At 38.9% G+C, this 21,946-nt stretch overlaps 1 protein-coding gene across 1 annotated transcript in view; it reads right to left on the minus strand.

The window, feature by feature from the left end:
- The window catches only part of LOC111546682, a 46,283-nt gene extending 27,218 nt beyond the window's left edge, over positions 1-19,065 (minus strand). The window contains exons 1-3 of the mRNA XM_023218197.2: positions 18,923-19,065; positions 13,813-13,876; positions 12,419-12,523 (exon numbers count right to left, since the gene is read on the minus strand). Coding sequence (XP_023073965.1) covers positions 12,419-12,523; positions 13,813-13,876; positions 18,923-19,053 — 300 coding nt within the window. The 5' untranslated portion in view covers positions 19,054-19,065. The remainder of the gene's footprint in view (positions 1-12,418; positions 12,524-13,812; positions 13,877-18,922) is intronic.
- Positions 19,066-21,946: the final 2,881 nt, after the last annotated feature.

Genomic DNA, 21,946 nt, shown 5'->3' on the forward strand with positions numbered 1-21,946 from the left:
GCTGAAAGGTTCCTCAAGCATGGCCAGAGTGGACCCCAAGGTCAAGGAGGTACCAAGAGTGAGCGAGGGCTGCTAGCATGTTGTCACTTCTCATTAATAAGAATTGTTTTATAAACCTGGGAGCTCCAGTGTTAGATGCCTATAAATTTGGGATTGTAATATCTTCTTGTTGGACTAATCCTTTTTATCATTATATAGTATTCTTCTTTGTCTTTTTTTAAGACAAAAAAGGAAACTGACCTTCCTGTTGGATTAATCCCTTTATCATTATATAGTATCCTTCTTTGCCTTTTTTTAAATATAAAAAAGGATACATACTGTAAAGCAACAAACCTTTGTAGCTTTAAGGTTTGTTTTGCTTGATATAAGAATAGCTACTCCTGCTTGCTTTTAGTTTTCATTTTTGTGGAATATCATATTCCACCTTTTTACCTTAAGTTTCATAAGTCCTTATGTGTTAGGTGACTCTCTTGAAGACAGCAAATATGTGGTTGTCAGATTTTTATACATTCTGTCATTCTATATTCTTTTACTTGGAGCATTTAGGCCATTTACATTCAATGTTAATGTTAAGATGTGAGGTACTATTCAATTAATCCTGTTGTTTCTTAGACACTTTGTATTTTTCATTGTGTTATTGTTTTATAGGCCCTGTTAGTTTTATGCTTTAAGGAGGTTCTATTTTGCTGTATAGCAAGCTTTTGTTTTAAAATTTAGAACTCCCTTTAGCATTTCTTGTAGTGCTGGTTTGGAAGTGGCAAATTCCCCCAACACTTGTTTGTCTGAAAAAAGTCAATGTGAAGGAGAGAATTTTAGGAGCTGTGAGACAGAGTATCAGGTACCCTATAAAGAAAAAACCTGTCAGACTAACAGCCAATTTCTCAACAAAAACCTTACAAACCAGAGGGATTGGTGTCCTCCTGCTTTTAGCCTGGAACCTTATAAAAGCCAGCCAAGAATTCTGTGTCTATCAAAACTAAGCTTCATAAATGAAAAAGTGATAAAGTATTTTTCAAGCTTTTTAGTGCATAGTCTGTGGTTTTGTTTTCTTCTATATAATTGCCTATATACTAAATACAGAATTTTCAGTTCTTTTTATTTTTAACACATACATTTTTCTATTCCATTATAAAATTCTTTTAAATATTTTAACATCATTTAATTGACTACATCAGTAAAATTTTGCATAATTTACTTTATTTTACAGTATTATATAAATCATGTGTGCCTTTTATGCCCAGATAAAATAATAGATGTAATAATACTACAGAAAAAACTAAATAGATGTCATTCTTGCCTTTATGAAACTTAAAGTGAAGGAAATAGAGATTATAAAATCATACACATATTAACGTTATCATGAAAAGTTGCTGAGACCAGCTCAGGGAGACCCTAACCCAGCAGTGCTAGAGGAATTAAAGACACACAAACACAGAAATATAGAGGTGTGGAGTGGGAAATCGGGGGTCTCATAGCCTTCAGAGCTGAAAGCCTCAAACAGAGATTTACCCACATATTTATTAACAGCAAGTCAGTGATAAGCATTGTTTGTATAGATTATAGATTAACTAAAAGTATTCCTTATGGGAAACAAAGGGATGGACCAAAATAAAGGGATGAGTTTGGCTAGCTATCTGCAGCAGGGGCATGTCCTTAAGGCACAGATCGCTCATGCTATTGTTTGTGGTTTAAGAACGCCTTTAAGCAGCTTTCTGCCCTGGGTGGGCCAGGTGTTCCTTGCCCTCATTCCAGTAAACCCACAACCTTCCAGCATGGGCGTCATGGCCATCATGAACATGTCACAGTGCTGCAGAGATTTTGTTAATGGCCAGTTTTGGGACCAGTTTATGGCCAAATTTTGGGGGGTCTGTTCCCAACAAAAAGTAAAATGTACTTTGACAGAATTTTAAAAGATGACCACTGAGATTAACAGTTTAGGGCAAGTGTCTCTGCAAAAGTGACACATCGACTAAAAAGAAATCCTTAGAAACAATTTCTGTTGTTTTTACTTACTCAGAATTCCTTTCAAATAGCATTATATTCTTTCCCAAATAGCATTATATTTTCTGTCAGTGAATTGTACCTCCCACATTTCATACCCTCTTGGCCCATGGCTGAACATATGACCCATGCCAAGACTATAATAGTTTCTCTTGGGTGTTTAAACTGTAAGCATGTACTCAAAAGGGCAGAAAATGGTCAGACCTATGTTAATCCAATGGTAGTAAAATAAAGCCTATTTGTAGTTAATTCTTGTTCATCTAACTCTTAAAACTAAGCTTATTTCTAGCCTTCCAGAATTATGAGACAGGCATTGCACTTAATTCTCTGCAACAAGCAAAAATAGGTAATAGATTCCTGTTTTTGCTTAAATTGCACAGAATTTACTTCTGTGGCTTATGCAACAATCAACCCTAGCTGATACAGTCATTATGGTATAGTAAGAAAAGAAATAAGATGCTCACAGATGAAGCTAGGAGTCAACTGGTGTAGGCTTTCAGGGCATAAAGGACTTTTAAATTTCATTCTAGTGGAAAGCCATTTTAAAAATTTAAGCAGGAGACTGCATAATCAGAAGTATGTTTTCATAATAAAACAGCTTCGATGTCTGGAGTAACACTCAAGTTTCATTGTCTCACAGCTATGGAAAACAAGGACATGGACACACAAAAAGTGAGGTTGAGAGCAGAAGTTTAACATGCAAAAGAAAGAGAATAACTCTCTGTTGCAGACAGGTGTCTGGAAAAATTGACTGCTCGTCTGTTGTGAAATGCAGGGGGTTTTATAGATAAGATGGTGAGGGGGTGGTGTCTGACTTATATAGGGTGTAAAAAACTGATTAGACCAGGTGTGCCCTTTGCATAGAACACAAATCTTTGGTAGCTCCCACCTTAATCTTTTATTATGCAGGTGGCTTTCTCTGTCTAAGGTGTGTTAATCCTTGTTGAAAGTGAGCTAGGGGGTTATATGCTAAGCCAACTAAGAGGTCTCTTTCCTTAAAATAAAATCATTTGTAAGAAAAGACCATCCATATAGCATTTCAAAAGGGTTCAGCCCTAACTTTGAAGGGTAAAGCCACAGTAAAGCCTTGGAAAGAATGACCCAAAGAAGGTGTGTTCCTTGGGACAGTTGTATTGCAGGGCTGTTACAGGGTTTGATGAGGCCCTGCATTTTCAGGTTATTAATAATGGCTTCTAGCCCTTTCCTAGCATCTGGCTTTAGGGAATATTATCCTAACTATCGCCTAAACCCCACAAAACTGGGATCCATAAGGTGAATCTGGACTGGCCTAGTGCTTATAACTTGACCTATTCTTCCATGAATTGCCCACACTTCTGAATTAATATTAGTTTCCACCAGGGGGAAACAAAGAGTTTGTTCTGGGGCTATAAGAATGCTGACCCCGTGTGAGTTAAAATATCTCTACCTAATAAAGGAGTGGGATTTTAGGCATGATTAAGAAGATATGTGTAAATAATAGATCTCCCAAACTACAACTAAGTGGTTGAGAAAAATATCAGGTTAGAATCTTTCCTGAGATGCATATCATGGTCATGCTACAGAAAGAGGGGTGGCCTGGATTAGAGAGAAGTAAAAAACTGGCTCCAGTGTCCAGAAAGAATTTCATATTCCTTCCTTCAATTTCCAGAATCACCAGGGTTCCTGAGCAATAATGGCAGTTCAAACCACTGGAGCTGAGGGTCTGATCCCAGGGACTCATCAGTCCTGCTGGACCATTGGTGAAACCAGTTTTGGACATGGTGACCTCCATCTCTGGAGGCAGTTTGATTTCCAGTGGTCACTGCCATGTGCTGGACAGGGTCAAGGTGGCTACTTCTTGCTCCCTGGGCAATCCTTCTTAAAGTGTACTGACTTGCCACATTGGTAGCAACTAGCAGATGCACCTCAGGGATCCTGGATCTTGCAAGTGTGTAAAGCAGTTACTACAGCCCCTGTCCTTCCCTGTGTTTCCTCTCTTTCTCCTGGACATCCTCCTGGTTACTATTATAAAATACCAAGGTGGCCATCCTCAAGAGATTTTCCAAGGTGGTATCTGGTCCTGTAGCCTCCTTCTGTAGTTTCCTTCTAATATTAGGAGCTTCCTGTGTAATAAACATGTATTTTAAAATTAGCTGTCCCTCAACTGTTTCAGATGATATGGAGGTATGTTTCATTAGGGCTTCTCTCAGCCTTGCCATAAAGGTTGTGGGATTCTCACGTGGGTTTTTGTCTGTCGTGGACATTTTAGAGTAACTACGAGGTTTGGCACTAATTCTTCACAGGCCTTCCAATATGCACAATAAAAAGTGTTTTCTTTTCCATTTATCTGTGAAGTTATTGGGGTTCTAATAAGGGTCGTCAGGAGGTATTTCCTCTCTTTTTATTGGGAATGGTGTTTTCCCTTTTTTTGTCCATACCTATTTTCTCTTTTGCTTTTTGGCCTACTAGAAGAGACATATTGCTCATCTTTAATTCCTCTGATGCCAGCAGAGCTGCCTGTTTTTCAGCAGCATTTGAGCTTGGCTTAGGAGCAGCATAACGTCCCTCCACGAGAGGTCAAACACCTGAGATAAATTTTGGAAGGCTTCTATATAGCTATCAGGGTCGTCAGAAAATTGGCCTAAGTTTCCCTTTATTTGCCTAAGGTCCTGAAATGAGAAGGGAACTTGAACCCTAGTGGCATCACCTTCATTGGGAATTTCCCATATGATTAAGAGCAAAGCTGGAGGAGTGGGAAGTTTTGGATATGGTGGAAGTGGAAGAGCCTATGGTATGGTTAGAGAGGGACCTGAATAAGGGGGATAGAAGAGGCTAGGACACTAGATTGCTCCCTCAGATGGTTCTCCTAGAAGTTGCCTTTCTAGTTTTGGAGAATTATTTCCTTTGTACCTCCCTGATATGACTGCTAAAAGAGTTGGGTCAATTGTGCAATGCTTGCAAAGATCTAGGTTGTCTCACAGGGCAAAGAAAACCTGTACATAGAAAACCTTGACCCATTTGCTCTCTCATCTATAGAAAAGATCTAATTTTTGGATAGTATTAAAATCAAGACTACCCTCCAAAGTCAGGTTAGTTCAAGCTAATAAGAAGGGCATACTTTTGTGCAAAAGAAAATTAGCCACTTTTTCTTCAAAGTCCTGGGGCATAGGAGTCCCAATGCTTCATAATGCACTCCAGAGGAGTACAGGCTGAAGACAGTCTGTTACCCATCTAAAAAGAGAAGTGAGAAAAAGATATCCCTTTAGTCTCCTTCTTTCCTTTTTCTTGTTTTGTTTTTCTTTTTTCTTTTTTTCTTTTTTTTTTTTTTGAGATGGCTCACCCAGGCTGGAGTGCAGTGGCGTGATCTCAACTCACTACAAGCTCTGCCTCTGAGGTTCACACCATTCTCCTGCCTGAGCCTCCTGAGTAGCTGGGACTATAGGCCCCCACCATCATGCCTGGCTAATTTTTTTGTATTTTTAGTAGAGATGGGGTTTCACTGTGTTAGCCAGGATGGTCTGGATCTCCTGACCTCATGATCCGCCTGCCTTGGCCTCCCAAAGTGCTGGGATTACAGGTGTGAGTCATTGCATCTGGCCTAGTGTCCTTCCTTTCTTTAGGAATGACTCAGGGTAAAGGAGGTGCCAATGGGGATATCCTTTCAACTGTTTCTTTCCTTGGTTCCCTGAGCCCCAGCATCCATTAAAGTGGATGCAGACATCACCCTCAGACATGGATCCGGGGGAACTAAGCAATGGGATTAGTCACACTTACCAATTCAACTTTAGTCCTCTGTTGGTGATTTCCCTATGATTTTCTAGACTTCTGTGATCTCTGTGGCTTCCCAATAGATGGCTCTCAGGACAGACTATGTAACAGTTGTATGTTGGCAAGGCCCCTTAATGGAGCGAGAGTACTGGGTTGTGCTCTATATGCTGTTATTATACCCCAGATTAAAGTATATATTCTTAGGCAGTGGTTCTGGTTAGCATCCTTACTACATGAAATCCCCTTCTTATTTAAGTATTATTCTAACAGGAAGTAGAATAGGTGCTTTAAAACATGTAGTGACCAAATGGAAGTTTTTCTGTTGAAGGGAAATTATTGACACAAAATTTGGTTTTGGGAGACATTTTCCTCCCATTGTTGAGTTTTCCCATTCATGGATGGGGCATAAAGCTTGGTTTATAGTTGAGGGGTGTAAAAAGGGAATAGTATTGGGAAAATACAGTGTTCCAGCAAAGGCCTGAAAAGGTATCTCTTGGAGAGGATTCCTATTCCATTGGGTGGCACTGTAGGTTTTGAAATACCGTGTACTTTCCAGATAAAGGATAAAGAAAAAGACGTTCACTGGGTAGGGGAGGGGAGACCCTCTGTTCCTAGAAAAATCACAAAAATGGCAATTCCTTAAGCTCTATGCCCAGTTACTGTGGAATTGCTGATCTTGCCTGATATGATTATTTCCTTTAACTGTAAAAATTCTTGCAGCATTGTATATAAAGAGGGGACAGGAGACATGGTGGTCATGGACAGGAAAGAAAAAAAATTGATGAAAAAACCTTGGAGATTGTGTTGCTGATACCTAATGAGCAGTAAGAGGCTGGAAGAGTACATTCAGAAGCCTTTGGGTAACATTGGGGTGTAGCCTTGGCCAGGAACTGCCTCTGGATCTCTTCCAGTCCCACATGACAGCTAGGCTCTTTGTGAAAGTCAATCCATTCAAAACAAAACCAACATTCCCAGAATCCTGAGGGCACTGGGGGATTTGCTCAGCATTCCCCAGCAAGCCTGTTACCTCACCTGCATCTTGAGAATGGTGGTGACCACAACTGGCCATCTCTTAACTGGCCATCAGATACCCAGTTTTAAGTTTGATTTTACAATTTAAAATTGAGGAGCAAAGACCTCAAAATAAGAGTAGAGATTTGGGGTCCACTGCTATACTTATCCAACACCCATGGTTCCTTATCTTATGGCCATGTAAAACTAGGATGCAGACACACACAGAGTGAGGTTGAGAGGGGAGGTCAAAAGAAAGAGAATAGCTGGCTGCTGCAAAGAGTTGTCCTGGAAAAATGGGTTGCCTGTCTATGGCAAAATACAGAGGGTTTTAAAGGTCAGCTGGCGAGGAGGCAGTGTCTGATTTGAGTAGGACATAAAAAACTGGTTAGATCAGGTGTGCCATTTGCATAGAATGTGAATCTCTGGTAGCCCCATTTTAATCTTTTATTATGCAGGCAGGTTATCTGCCTAAGCTGTGACATGTTGCCATTTCTATGTTTCTATAAACATGGTAACAAAAGGGAAGATGGAACCTCCATGTTGACTATGTGTGGCCCCCAGGTAGCATTTTTCTCTTGGCATACCTGCCAGCATTGCCCCATGCAAGCTTCCAGCGTGTTTATCTATGTCTGCAGCTCAATTTTTCAGGCTGCTCTTTGTTAGAAAAAAGAAATAATTTTCTGGGCTGCTTTTTATTAGAAGGGAAGCTCTGTCAATGACTCTTTATCCCTCATTATATGCCTAAATAATTTCTTTCTACATAGCTCCTGTATCGATAATATTACTTTGGGTCTGATACAGAGGCTCATGCCTATAATCCCAGCACTTTGGGAGGCTGTGGCAGGTGGATCACCTGAGGTCAGGAATTCAAGACCAGACTGGCCAACATGGTGAAACCCCATCTCTACTAAAAATACAGAATTAGAAAAGCATGGTAGCACATGCCTGTAATCACAGCCACTCAGGAGGCTGAAGCAGGAGAATCACTTGAACCCAGGAGGTGGAAGTTGTGGTGAGCCGAGATCACACCATTGCACTCCAGCCTGGGCAACAAGAGCAAAACTCCATCTCAAAAGAAAAAAAAAAAAAAAAGAGTGAAACTTTACCTCAAAAAGAAAATCACTTTGACTGCAGTGTGGGCAATGCCTTGAAAGACAACAGAGTAGAGTCAGGGAGATCACTTCAGTAGCCATTGTCATATTGGAGAAAAAATATTTTAAGTATTAAAATCTGGTAAAAATTGTGGAGTGAGAAAAGCAAACACCCAAGGAATTTTTATACAATTTAGGATACAACAAAGCTATGGGAAAACTAAAAATTGTCAGAATAGTAAGACCATGAAATACTATGCAGCCATAAAAATAATGAAATTATGTCCTTTGCAGAAACAGGGAAGGAACTGGAGACTGTTAAACTTAACAAACCAATGCAGAAACTGAAAGCCAAATACCACATGTTCTAACATATATGTGGGAGCTAAACGTTAATACATAGACCCATAGAGGGGAACAACAAACACTTGAACCTATCAGAAGGTGGAAGGTGGGGTAGGATGAGAGAGAAGATCAGAAAAAAAAAAAAAAAAAAAAAAAAAATGAATGGGTAATAGGTTAATACCAGGGGAATAAAATGATCTGTATAACAAACTACCATGACACTAATTTACCTATATAACAGACCTGCACATGTAGTCCTGAAAAGATTAAAGTGAAGTAAAAGAAGAAAAAATAGGAAAGCCAAGCTAAGCACACTGTTACAAAAGCAAAAATACTAGAATATTAAAGCAAAAAGTGTTGCTAACAGGAATATCTCAGTGAAAACGTTTTTGATGAAATGTGGCCTAAGATCAAGACAAAATATTTACTGACTTGACAACATGAAAGTAGTTGTAGAGGTCATAAAACTTGGTTTGAAAAATAAATCACTGAAATAATTTCTGTTTCTAGTAATAAGAAAAATTAGACAACCTAAAAACTATTCTAATTAAAATTACCTAAAATGAATACCTGAGTCCCTAAGAAACTAAGAAAAATCTTTAGAGATCAGAAATAAAATGGATACCTTAAAACTTAAAGCTCAAAGAGGCTGCCTTAGAGAAGTTATCCTGTCTCAATAATGTATGAACTTTGGTTTGAATGTTCCAAACACAAAGACTTCAGGCTTCTAATAAATGAAAGGTTGAAACTGATGAGACCCTGTTCATATGGCTGAGACTTTCAAAGGGGTACACATTCAGCAGAAGGGTAGAACGTTTAACAACAAAAACAAACAAACAAAAAAAACACACATGCACAGAAATCACAAAACCCAAAACTACGACATTGGGAGACAATAATAAAGCTTGTCCAGTTTGCTCTATGCTCTGGAGAGGAGGTAAAGAGTGTGCTTTAATAATGTAAACAGGCTTGCATTCAAATAGATTTTGGGTTTGAATTTACACTATGTGCCTGATTTGATTAGTCCCAAACATTAAATTAACATAAGGAGTCAGATGGTAGAGTAAACACAAAACCTCAACCCAGGCTGAAACAAATTTACAATCAGACATAAGGAAACATGAAGGGAACAAATCCCTGTGATCACAAATTAACAGACACAAACATTTAGACTGCCCTCCAAGGGTCTTACAAAATAGCAATGCAAATAAAGATTATAAGATAAGTATTTTCAATGATTAAGGACCTAAGAGGAGGAATTTTAAAATATGAGAAAGAAACAACACTCTATATAAAAGAGAGGAGCCCAGAATATCTTCTTGGAGTAGGCAGAATTATCAAGAAACCCCCAGTTCCCTATCCTGAGGTAATTCAATAAAACACTGTAAGTGTATGTAAGTTCTGCTGTGAAGGGACTTTGCCAATTGAATTAAGGTTACTGGTCAGCCGACTTTAAAATACAGATTTTATCCTGTGTTATCTGGGCAGACCCAATGTAATCACATGAGCCTTCAAAAGTAGAAAGGGAAGGTAGAAAGCCAGGGGAAGATGTGACAGAACAGAAAATAAGAGACATGCAGCAGAAGGGGAAGTCAGAGAAATTCTAAGTATGAGAAGGATTCAACTCATTTTTGCTGGCTTGAAGATGTAGAGACAAATACAAAGTCCTTATAAAAGCCTCTAGGATCTAAAGATGTCCCCTGTCCTGCAGTTGACAGCCAGTAAGGAATGGCTACCTCAGTTCTATAAATGCAAGAAAGGCAATGGATTCTGCTAACAGCATAAACCTGCTTGTAAGAAGTTTCTTTCCAGAGTCTTCTGATAAGAGCCCAGCAGACTAACACCTGATTTCAGCCTTATGTAATGTTTTCTTGTAGAATGTTTTCAAGGAGTTTTAGAACTTGAGGCTCTCTGAAATTCTCATTTTACTTAGAAATTACTTATGCTTGCTCAGCAATTGTGTATACCTGAGAATTCTTGAGATATAAGAAAGCCTGTGAATTGTTTCTAAATATGATAAACTCATTGTGCTTCCTAAGCTTAACAGTTATTAGAACTGATATTCATTTTACAGTGTTTTCAGTGTTTCTTAGTTTTATTATGCAAAGGTTTCCTGCTCCCCAATTTTTGGAGCCTATAAATATTTTTTTCAGGTCCCAAAGAATGTTGTAGGTCCTTAAAACTCTAGTAGGTTCTGAGCCGTGTGCTTAAGCCAAGTGAAATATAGAACAATCCTGTGCATGCCTCACTCACATGTAGCAATTGTATATACACTTGCAGTAATATCAGCCCGCTGTCCCCACATATTAGCAATTTTAATTTTATTGAATACAGTGCTTTTTGTGTTGTTGACTGGTAATTTTTTTTTTTTTTTTTTTTTTTTTTTTTTGGAGATAGGGTCTCACTCTGCCTCCCAGGCTGGAGTGCAATGGCATAATCTTGGCTCACTGCAACCTCCACCTCTCAGGTTCAAGTGATTCTCCTGTCTCAGCCTCCCTAGTATCTGGGATTACAGTCATGCACCACCACGCCCAGCTAAGACTGATAATTTTTTAGTGACTAGCGTAGTACTATAAAATGAATGCTTCATAAGTGTACTTAATGTAATCAAAAATCCACAACTTCAACTATATGTCATAATCGCTTTCCTAAAATATTTATTTGAAATTATATTTCTAAAGCCTCTCAAAATTTTTGGATTCTCTAACAAAAAAAAAAAAAAAAAAGCTTTATCTTTATTGTGTTAAAATGTGGTAGAAATAAAATATAAAACCCTACACAAAGTGGAAATCTCTATAAATATTTTACTTCTAGATATGTGTTTCATTAGAAGTTAGTTACAGATTTCCTTCTAAGCATTTATAGAATGATATTCAGAATATTCTAGACATTCCATATCCTTAATACAGCAATGACTTTTTAGTACTCTGAAAATTTTTCTCAAGGCCAGGAAAATTTTTCTTGGTGGTAGAGAAATATTAACAGAGTACACTCTAAGACAGTCTTAACACATGTGATGAAACAAAAATTATGCACAGGCCTAGCTGTTATGTGCAGGGAAGGGCAGGCAGGCTGATGTTCATAAGCAATTAGGAATGCAAGAAGAAATATTGTTCCAAAGTTCACACGATCCTTCCAACCCCAGCAGAAATATTAATTAATTAAAAACAACTCCCTCACCTAGATATGCTGAAGTGGGATTAACAAGATTTAAATGAATAATAACATGAATTATTTCACATGCAAACCTTCATGTGTGATACTCATCCTTGGATACAATAATTGAGTCTGAAATTCAAAGGCTTGGATTTAACTCCTCTGTGGAATACTTGTGGGAAAGAGAGTTTCTGGGGTGCCAGATGAGTTGGTTTCCCCTGTGTGAGACACCCATTGGGAGCCATGGGTGGCCTCACAGGAGATTCTCCTTATTGCCTTCATGTCTTTATGCCCCGAGAGCATAACCATTCAGCGACATTTCACGGGTTGCTCAGGGAGGTAACACTCCCTTGAGGCAGTGGAGTAAAATCAGACATCCTGGCTCCTCCTGAAACCCGCTCCCACCCATTTCAGTCCCGATAAGTCAAAGATCTTAAGTTTAGACACACGCCTTTGCTCAAGGAAATTCACAGAAACCGCCTCTACTATGCATCTTACTGAGTTCTCCTTCACTGATTAATCCTTTTCCTCATCCCTTCCAACCCCTCCCATCTGCCCTAAGAACAAAGATCTTGTAAAGCAATAAATTGGGTGGAGCCCGAGAGTTCTGGGCAGTGAGCAAGCCTCTGATGCTCCGGTCCCCTGGACCTGCCTTTTAAATGCTTATTCTCTTTCTAACTCCTTGGTCTCCACCAGACTGGGAGTACCCACTGGGTGGTGTGGGGCTGGTTTCCCCAACAATATTGCTAAACCTACACCTTTCCACCTTAAGATAATAATGCTATGACATCACCTTTTTGGCACATGGATAGTTTTGCTCACCTCTAAACCCAGTAAAACCCCCATTCTTACCTAGAGACAGACCCAGTGACCCAGAAAGTCCGATTTCATGTGGCCACTGAAAGAGTGCAATTATAAATTTGAGTATAACCAAAAATGCTTAAAATTGAGCATGTTGTGCTTCTATAGAAAACCAATATGCGAAAAAAAATGTATAAATAGGAAAACAGAGAAAGGGACCAGGAGAATTTGTTTTCTGTAGGTATTGGGATGAAGCTCCCTACCTCTTTCCACTGCTCTTCCACACCACTGCTTTTCCCAGGACAGGAAACTTGGTTTCCAGCTCTTGCACCTCCTCCAGCAATGTCTTTTTTGCAGATGTGCTTGGCCTTGTATTATGAGAAAAAAAAAAAAAAAAAAAAAAAGAACAAAAGAATATGGTGTAAGAATTTGATGCAGCTGAAAAGAGAGGTCACTCCCATCTTGAGCCATTCCCAAAAGCCCTTTGATAGAGGTTGAGGCTTGAGAAGTGGTGTAGCATGTACAGTGAACATGCATGATGTATACTCCATCTCCATAGGCTGGAGGCATCCTAAGTGCTGCAGATCAGATCTGGACAATCAATGTCAAGAGTTACCACCACCCCACAAAGAACTAGAAATCTGTAGACCTGCTGAGGAGCCCAGTCATTCAAAGACAGGATGGAGTTCACAGAGATTCAAGGTCTGCCTCTGAAGCTTTTCTTGGTAGGATTTGAAAACCCAGAAGATGCTTTAAATCCTCACCCTAGTGAACAGATGCTGGTTCCCTCATCGTTGGCCTGACTGCAGTCAGAGAGCCCAAGAATTAGCCCATTGTCTCCCTCCATTTTTGGTATGAAAAGAACCACTGGCACAGCAGCCATGGACTTAGGATGGTAGAGGGCATGGTCTGGATGCAAAACCTTTGCCCTGAAATGTGGCATCAACACAAATACAGACTGCAGATTTTTCATCTTCCTCTGGTGATGACTCACCATTAGTGTCCACATATGTAGGCTTTGATGAAATACTACTTGTTATGAAATAACCCTCAGCTAGGACCACTCACTCTTTTGGAACTGTAGGAAGTGTTCCTATACCTTTTTTTCTGATTAAACTTATTAATACCTTACAATGTTCAAATATTTGGCTAATCTCAGGGTTTTTCTAAAATTGAGACTGAATAAAACTAAAATTGAGCTACTATTGAAAACAATCTAGAAGAAGAAAAGACATTTAATAAGATATGGGTTATACAGGAGGAAAAAAATGTAAATAGAATAGGCTCAGGAATTAGCAACATATCAGGGTAAAAATTTTTGCATTGGTTTAATTTCAACATAAACACATGTGAAAATCCTGCTGGGTATCAGAACTAAAAAGACAGAATGAGAACAAAAACTGAGCACATTTGCCTCAAAATAAAAAGTGCCAGGAGAACATTCTGAAGACGCGGACCATTTCTGTAGAATCACATTCTACCACCACCCACCCTCCACCTTCAATAAAGGAAAGCATGCTATGACAATATGAGTCATCTCCCAATGCTTTGAGTTAATCCATCATAGAGTATTAGCACCAAGACACTGTATATGTGCCTGGCATCCTTTCCCCCAAAGTAAACAAGAGAAAGTCACACAGGCCTTAACACATTATACATTAATTCTATTGACAGTGTCCTGAGACTCAGGATAGATAAAATACTGCAGGTCAAAGCAGAGCCTGTGGAATTTTATTTTAAACAATAGATGAGAAAATGTCTTTTGTTGGAAAAAAGACAGTCAAAAAGGATGTTAAAATATATGCTGTTTATTATGATTATTTGGGAACTCAAACTTTGCCTCTTATCTTATGGACTTCTGAAGCTAGACTGACAAGGCCACTGAATGTGTGCCTCACCTGCTGTGAGCCATCAGCTTGCACAGGTACCAGGAGAAATAGGAAGGCTGGGCACTTACAATCTACATCTTAGGCCAAGAACAAAGAGAATCTGATCCACTGTGGAAGCTGCTTGTTTCCTCTCATTCAAAACAAGTCCTCAGAGGGCAATGGTTTGAGCATCTCTATGCTCCCAGGCATTGTACATGGTCTCAGTGGATGAAATTGCATCCACATATGAGAGTTATTCAGCAATTTGTTAATATTTCCACTAGGCTAGCCCCTGTGAGCTAGCCTGGAAACCTTGCTGCTATTGGAGAACACTGCATTGCAATGCTGGGAATGACTTGACTTCTCTTTCTGCATGTAGCACTTGAGTAGAAAGGGTGCTGGTCATTTAAAACAGTGTTCTCAAGCACGTTTTATCTTATAAGGCATGAATTAGGGAAAAAAAGGTTCTAAAATATTCCCTGTCTAAAATCCGCCAAGTGAGTGGCCTAAAATTAATATTCATAGATCATCAAGTGAGTTGTTAAGCATTAGCCACTGGCACATCACTTAAGTCTCACCAGGAGCCAGGATTTTGTGTGTTCTGCATTATAACTTTGACAAAGTAACCCCATTATCTGAAAATGGCTTACCTTACCCCCAAGTGGTCCAGGCTTCATCTAATCCCACATCAAGAGGACAGATGACCATAGAAGGGACAAAGTGGGGTTGTGGCTACTGACACTTGAGTATGAGACTTGTGACTCTTCAGTCTACCTAAGAGGTTCTTAGAAACTTTTAAAATTAATTGATTGATTTAGGATCTTACTTTCCATATTTTTGTTTTGGAAATTTTTTTCCTGGACTCTTTTTGTATGCAAGGATAGCCAATCAAAGTGTTTAATTCTAAACATGGATGAAAATGTAAATATAATGTGCTTCAAAATAAATTAGTTTAGTTAGAAAGTTAAAAAAAAATCAAAGCCTATTTGTATATAGAAATAGCTCATTTTCTCTTATTTCCATTTAACTGCTTATCTGAGATTATGATAAGAAAATAAAGGCCAGGTGTGGTGGCTCATGCCCATAATGCCAGCACTTTGGGGAGCTGAGATGGGGGCATCACCTAAGGTCAGGAATTCAAGACCAGCCTGACCAACATGGTGAAACCCTATCTCTACTAAAAAAATATAAAGAATAACCAGGTGTGGTGGTGCACATCTGTAATCCCAGTTACTTGAGAGGCTGAGGCAGGAGAATCACTGGAACCTGGGAGGCAGAGGTTGCAGTGAGCCAAGATCGCACCACTGTACTCCAGCCTGGGTGAAAAAGAGAGACTGTGTCTCAAAAAACAAAACAAAAGAAACAAAAACAAAAACAAACAAAAAAAGAAAAGAAAGTCATTCTAGAATTGGGGACTGTATTGTTTGAACAAAGGCAAAGTACAAGACATACAGTTAGATAAATGAAAATGAGTTTCTCTGTATTCAGTGGCCTTGAGCTTATATTATTTTTATAAAGCAATACTAACACATTTCTCCTAAATGAGAACTGGTACACAGCAGCTTACTTAAGAATGTTGTCATAGGCAAACGTTTTCTGTGAATATAAACTAAGGGATTCTAAAATAGTTCTGGGTAATTTAAAATTCATACTTCTAAGACAAATATTCATTAGCTAGGTATCACATATACTCAATCAATTATTTTAATAAAAGATAGGTTTGGTTCCTCATGAAAATTTTGGTTAAAAGGACAATAGCGTAGGCATTTTATGGAGTTCCAAATCTGGCTTAAATATTGTAATAATAATGGGTCTGTATCCAGAAAGTTGACAGACTCCAAGAAAAAAGTGACTGAATTGTCTCGTTCTGGTTCTCTTTACTTTCTCTTAACAGCCAGGTCCTGAAATTCAAGTAAAAAACTGGGGGAAAAAAAATGGAGAAGGTGCAGAAAGATGGAGCAACTCAGTTTCTTAAGCACTCACAGAAATATTTTTGAAAAGGTAGGCCTGCTTTGCCCTGGAATTTAAAAGCTCTTTCCAAAGAGAGTGATGACCATGAAAATTTAAAACAAAACAAAACATCCTTAAGATTGATCGAAGGTGGCTGGTCACAATTGCTCAGTCCTGTAATCCCAGCAGTTTGGGAGACCGAGGAGGGCAGATCACAAGGTCAAGAGTTTGAGACCAGTCTGGCCAACATAGTGAAATCCCGTCTCTACTAAAATACAAAAGATCAGCCAAGTGTGGTGGTGTATGCCTGTAATCCCAGCTACTCTGGAGACTGAGGCAGGAGAATTGCATGAACTCGGGAGGCAGAGGTTGCAGTGAGCTGAGATCAGGCCATTGTATTCCAGCCCAACGGACAGTGTTAAACTTCTTCTCAAAAAAAAAGAAAAAAAAAAAAAAAAAAAAAGAAAGAAAGAAAGAAAAGAAAAGAAAAGAAAAGAAAAATTTGACCAAACTCAAGATGAAAGAACAGCACTCCCTAACATCACCATGTGCTGCCATCATAAAATAAGACCTTCAGCTGCTCCTCAGTTCCCTCTCACTACTGTAAACCTATTCTGGGAACTTCAAGGTACATCAGAGCATATTGTGCCTCAGGAAATATTTGACAACATATATCCAATGATGGGTGGTTGGGGACAATCAGGATTAATATTCTTGTTCAATGTATGGGAAGAAAAACCATGTTTTCTAAAGCTGCAAATTCAGAAAGATAAATCACATGAAGCACTGTAGCCTTCTCAGAGGAAAACAATTCACAACATCCCTCTTCTCCTTGGAAGAAGCCTATGAATTTACTTGCCTCAACAAATATTTTTGGTTTGGAGTATAACATGAGACATAATATGGGCCTCATGATCAAAGAGAAAATGCCCAAATAAACTCACCAAATTCTTGTTTTTGAGGAGAGGGGTGAGTATAGTTTAAATATTAAATAGATATTAAAAATTGAGCATATTAAATAGATATTACAAATTGAGTATAGCTTAGATATCAAATAGATATTACAAATTTGGGCAAATACTCCAGGTGGAGTACTCCATCTTTCACGCTCCCCTCAACAAAACAAGACAAAATGCCTTTCAGAAAAGTGCCTCTAGACTTCAGTAGGGCTCTTTCTGGCTCAGCCCAGAAATGAGATGCTGTGGGCTCCTAGAAATAGCTGAGTTCTGGGGCTGTGATGCCAGGCAGTGGGCAGCAACTTGTTCCTATGGGCAAAATTATGCTTTATTTATCTAAAACTAACTTATCTTTGCAAAACTGAACAAATTTAGCAAGGGATTATGTTGTGTCACAATAGGGCATATCAGCTGAAAGAGCAAATAACAGAACTAATATTTTCATACAGGATATCCATTAGATTAAGAAAACAGCTTTTCTGGCTATAATCCTTTTATTTCCAAAGGATTATGACTCTGTTATTTTCAGAACATGGTTTTACCAAAGAAAATGGAAGTAGTGGTAAATCAAAGCATTTAAGAAATTAAAACGATTTACTTTTCATGAACAGTGAAAAAAATGAATGGGAAAAAAACAAGAAAATATGACTGTAATATTCTTTCTCCCCTCTCTTTGCATTAGATATCATTGGTTGTCAAGATAATGCCAAAATGAAGACCTTCCCAAAAGACATCCTTGACTGTCAGGCAAGAAAAATTCTCAACGTGTGTGGGAGAAATGGTGAGATAAAAATGAAATCTGATGTCTTTTCCTGTAAGGTTTGAATTAAAGTCTCAATTGTTAACCTCAGGAACCCAAAATAATTGTGTTTGCCCAGAGTCTCAATTTTCTTTTTCTTTTTTTTTTAAGACGGCATCTGGCTCAGCTGCCCAGGCTGGAATGCAGTGGTTCAATCTCAGCTCACTGCAATGGCCATCTCCTGGGTTCAAGCAATTCTCCCATCTCAGCCTCCAGAGTAGCTGGGATTACAGGTACCCATCATCATGCCTGGCTAATTTTTGTATTTTAGTAGAGATGGGTTTTCACCATGTTGGCCAGGCTGGTCTTGAGCTCCTGACCTCAGGTGATCCACCCACCTTAGCGTCTCAAAGTGCTAGGATTACAGGTGTGAGCCACCACACTCAGCCCAGAGTCTCAATTTTCAAGGAATTTGCCACATATTTGCAGGATAAATTGGGACCACCAAAAACAACAATCAGTATTATGTTTTATAAGCAGCCCCTCCTTTTGCTCATGGATAAAATTAAAATTTACATGATCTTGGAAATTATTCCCTACATTTATATTGTACACAAGACATCTTGGAAGTAATACATTTTAGAACATAAAAGAAAAAAATTGAGTAGTATTTTCTATTTTATCTACATAATAGTGCCATCTTTGTGATTGATTTTCTCATAGACCTGTGAGCTACCTCTCTAGAAGAATTTATTGTAAATATATCTATTTGGGGATGTTTGGAAAAACGAAGAATACCTCACTCTTCTACTTTGAAATGCCTTACCTATACATAATTTTTCTCTTAAGCAGGGGATGTGAAGCCGGGCCATATCTGTGATCTTTGTGATCATATAGAAAGCACTCAGTTTAAGGTATAAACAGAGATAAATTTTGAGTCATACTTTATCAACTTGATAGAGTTTAGAAACTCTGCCTTATAAGGCAGCATCCCTACTGACTTCACAGGTTTTCTCAAAGCTCCTTTTTGTCTATATATTTTCCTATCATGACATATCCTTTCTTTTCTTTTTCTCTTTTTAAGATACAGAGTCGTGCTCTCTTGCCCAGACTGGAGTGCAGTGACATGATCACAGGTAGTGATACTGATATACCTGATACTACAGGTATACACCACCATGCCCAGTTAATTTTTAAATTTTTCTATGGCTGTCTATATTTTCATATCAAGATAAAGCACAAGTTTAGATTTACCTTTTCTTTTTCAAAAATAATCTTTTACTGGGAGGTAGCAAGAGACCCATTTCTTCAGAATTCCAGTAGTGCTCATATTCTGGGTCAGGGATTGTGGGAAAGACAATTCCAGGGATAGATGAGCCCTGCATTCATCTCTTCAACTTATGCTTTCCATGCCACATCTTCAATCAAACAGGCAGTAAAAACCAGAAATAATCCCAACCAGAAGTGTGCATAGTTCAGGATCACAGTTGCTTTCAAGAAACAGAAGTGACACATGTTTGAGTATTCTCTCTTTCAAAAATGGTGCAATGCAATTTCATCAAGACATGTATTTCACTACACCAAAGCAACAAGTACTATTATATTTAATGAGAGGCAACCCATGCACTGGCAGGAGGTTCAAGGGGACAGAAGGGGCTTGCTTCTCACTGGAGCCCTATCTCCTCTCACCTCCATCCTTCTAGTTTGACATGTGATCTTCTCTCTCCCTTTTATAAAGTGCTTCCAGGCCCTTTTGATTAGGATGCTGTTCCAAATCCTTCCTAAAGAGAGATTTTGGAGCTACCAACACCGCTTCACTGTGGAATAAACTTCCCTTATTAACATTCTTCATTCGTCCATAATCATCTCCTTTTTCCTCACGGCTCATCCATTTATGGAGCTAGTACCCATATCATAGCATGGTGATACTCCCCATTTAGGAGAGGAAGATGACTAGGTTATAGCTCTTGCCCTCAGAAAATTAAAAACCCTCAGAAAATTAAAAATTAAAAATCTACATTACACCGTGGAATACGGTATATATCATGAAAATATCCTATGGGGTTTCTGAGAGGACTTCTTAAAGATGAAAAAGAGAGTGATGTACCTGGAAAGATGAACACAATTTCAGCAGACAGAGACAGGTAGAAGGAGAGAGATTTCAAGTAGAAGGATAAAGGAGAGGAAAGAGCAGCAAAGAATGTAGCTTTCAGGAAGATTTTCTGGTTTCTGGCACTGGTCACAGATAGCTTGGGAGGAAACAGGCAGAGAGGGTTTTGAGGAAACAGAGCTGCAGGGCCAAGTTAGATGTTAAGTGAGTTGAAGAAAGAACTTAGGGCAAAAGCAGAGGGAGGGAGGGAGGTAGTTACTCTGAACAGAGATGACAGGGTGGGGAGGACAGATTGGTTTGAGTAAGCAAAGGCCAGGAGCATGAAGCAAGCATGGAATTGGGAGGCTGGCCTAGAAGCATGGGTCACCTGGGAAAGGGACAAAAATTAAAGTATGACAAACTCTTTGTGTTCATTAAATTTATTTTCTGGAGTCCTTAACCATTTGATCTTACTGGACTAGAAGTTATACTAGAACTCACTGCAAAGTGGAATGAGGCTTACAGAGGGAAAACAGCAGAAGGCCTAATGCAAGATTAACCTTCTCAGGGACCCCTGCAGGGACTGATGGGGCTAAGAATCGGGGAGGCCTGGAACAGCTCACTTTACAGTATAATGAAAACAGACTCACCTGGCTCAGGCCTGGCATCCAATCATCAGCCCACTCTGGTTTCCATCCTTTGCTCCAGCTGAATGGCCACACGTACTGCAGCCATTGTTGCTCCCTTTGCCCTTCAGGGTGTCCTTCCCTAGCACCTGTCCCCACAGCACCCCCACCCCCTCACTCTAATTCTGAGCACTCAACTTGCCCATCAGGCCAAGCCTTCTCCTAATCACAGCCTCCCTACCTCTGAGGACCTTCACAGAGCCCTGTTCATTGTGCTTGGCATTTTATGACAACTAAACCAAAAAAGCTTTCAGGTTTGAAAAAAAAGAGCCAAAAGTCAGTCCTGGCAGGGGAGGATTTGCTCTTTGTCTTAAAAAACCAAGAGCACCAGCTTTTGATGGAAAAATTTCAAATCTCAAACAGTGAGTATATTTTACCGCATCAATTAAATCTCTCAGAATTCATCCTAAGGAAAAAAGAAAATGTGTAAAGATCAAGCACAAGAATATTCATGAAAGTGCTATACTATCACATAAACTAGAAATAGATTTCCCAGAAGAAGATCTATAAATATACTGTGGCAATTATATACAATGAACTTCTGTGCAGCAATTAAAGTAATATAGAATTATAATAGAGATCATATTCTACGACTACTACAAAATATGAGATCTATGACAACATCTCATAGACAACCTATGAAAGGGAAGGGAAGCACGATTGACCCAAGCCTCAAAATTAAACTTGAGATGTTATCCCCAGATGAGGTAGGTACACCCACAAGTTATATCATCTTACACATCTTTATTATGTTGCATCTGTATTATGTGACACATCAATATATACCACAATTTTCATAGTCCTGTTTTGGCATTACCTCATTTTAAGCAAAAACATTCTGGAACTTTAAAAACAGTGGACATCCAAGACCTGATGGACTTAAGAGTACCTACCTTTATGTATACACTTATATATTCAAACCAAATTCATGGAACAGTATGTGGAAACAAGTTCTGGGTGGCAGGACTAGTGATCTGTATTGTCATATCTCTTTACCTGTCTCTATTTCCTGTTTCTTCTCCATAATAGTAAAATTCAACTTTTCCTCCCCAACCAAGAAGACTACAAGAAAGAAGTTGGATTTGCCTGCTTCTTCTGCCTCCTATTGTCATACTTCTGAGGTAAACAGCATCTCTGGAGTCCAGCCAGGACCTTGGATTTTGCTCATGCTAGAAATGCTCAGGGTGGTGCTTGGTCCATGGAAGGTGGACTTGTTCAAGCTGTAGTTCTGATGACACAAGTGGGATAATTAACAAGGTACATTTATTGTTAAAAGTACTGCTGATTTTACAACACTAAGGTATTACTTAAAATAGATCGTAACTCATAGGTATCCCATAAATATGTAAAATATCACATATCAATAAAAATAGATTATTTCACTTAGAACTGTAGTTGCTGGAAAAAAAAAATGAACTTTGAACTCTCCTGTTGAAAATACAAAGCCCCTCTCAAATGAGCAGAGGTTAGATGGAGATCTGGAAGTATTGTTGTGTTGTTGGT

The sequence above is a fragment of the Piliocolobus tephrosceles genome, chromosome 9, assembly GCF_002776525.5.
Source record: "Piliocolobus tephrosceles isolate RC106 chromosome 9, ASM277652v3, whole genome shotgun sequence".
Classification (NCBI taxonomy): domain Eukaryota; kingdom Metazoa; phylum Chordata; class Mammalia; order Primates; family Cercopithecidae; genus Piliocolobus; species Piliocolobus tephrosceles.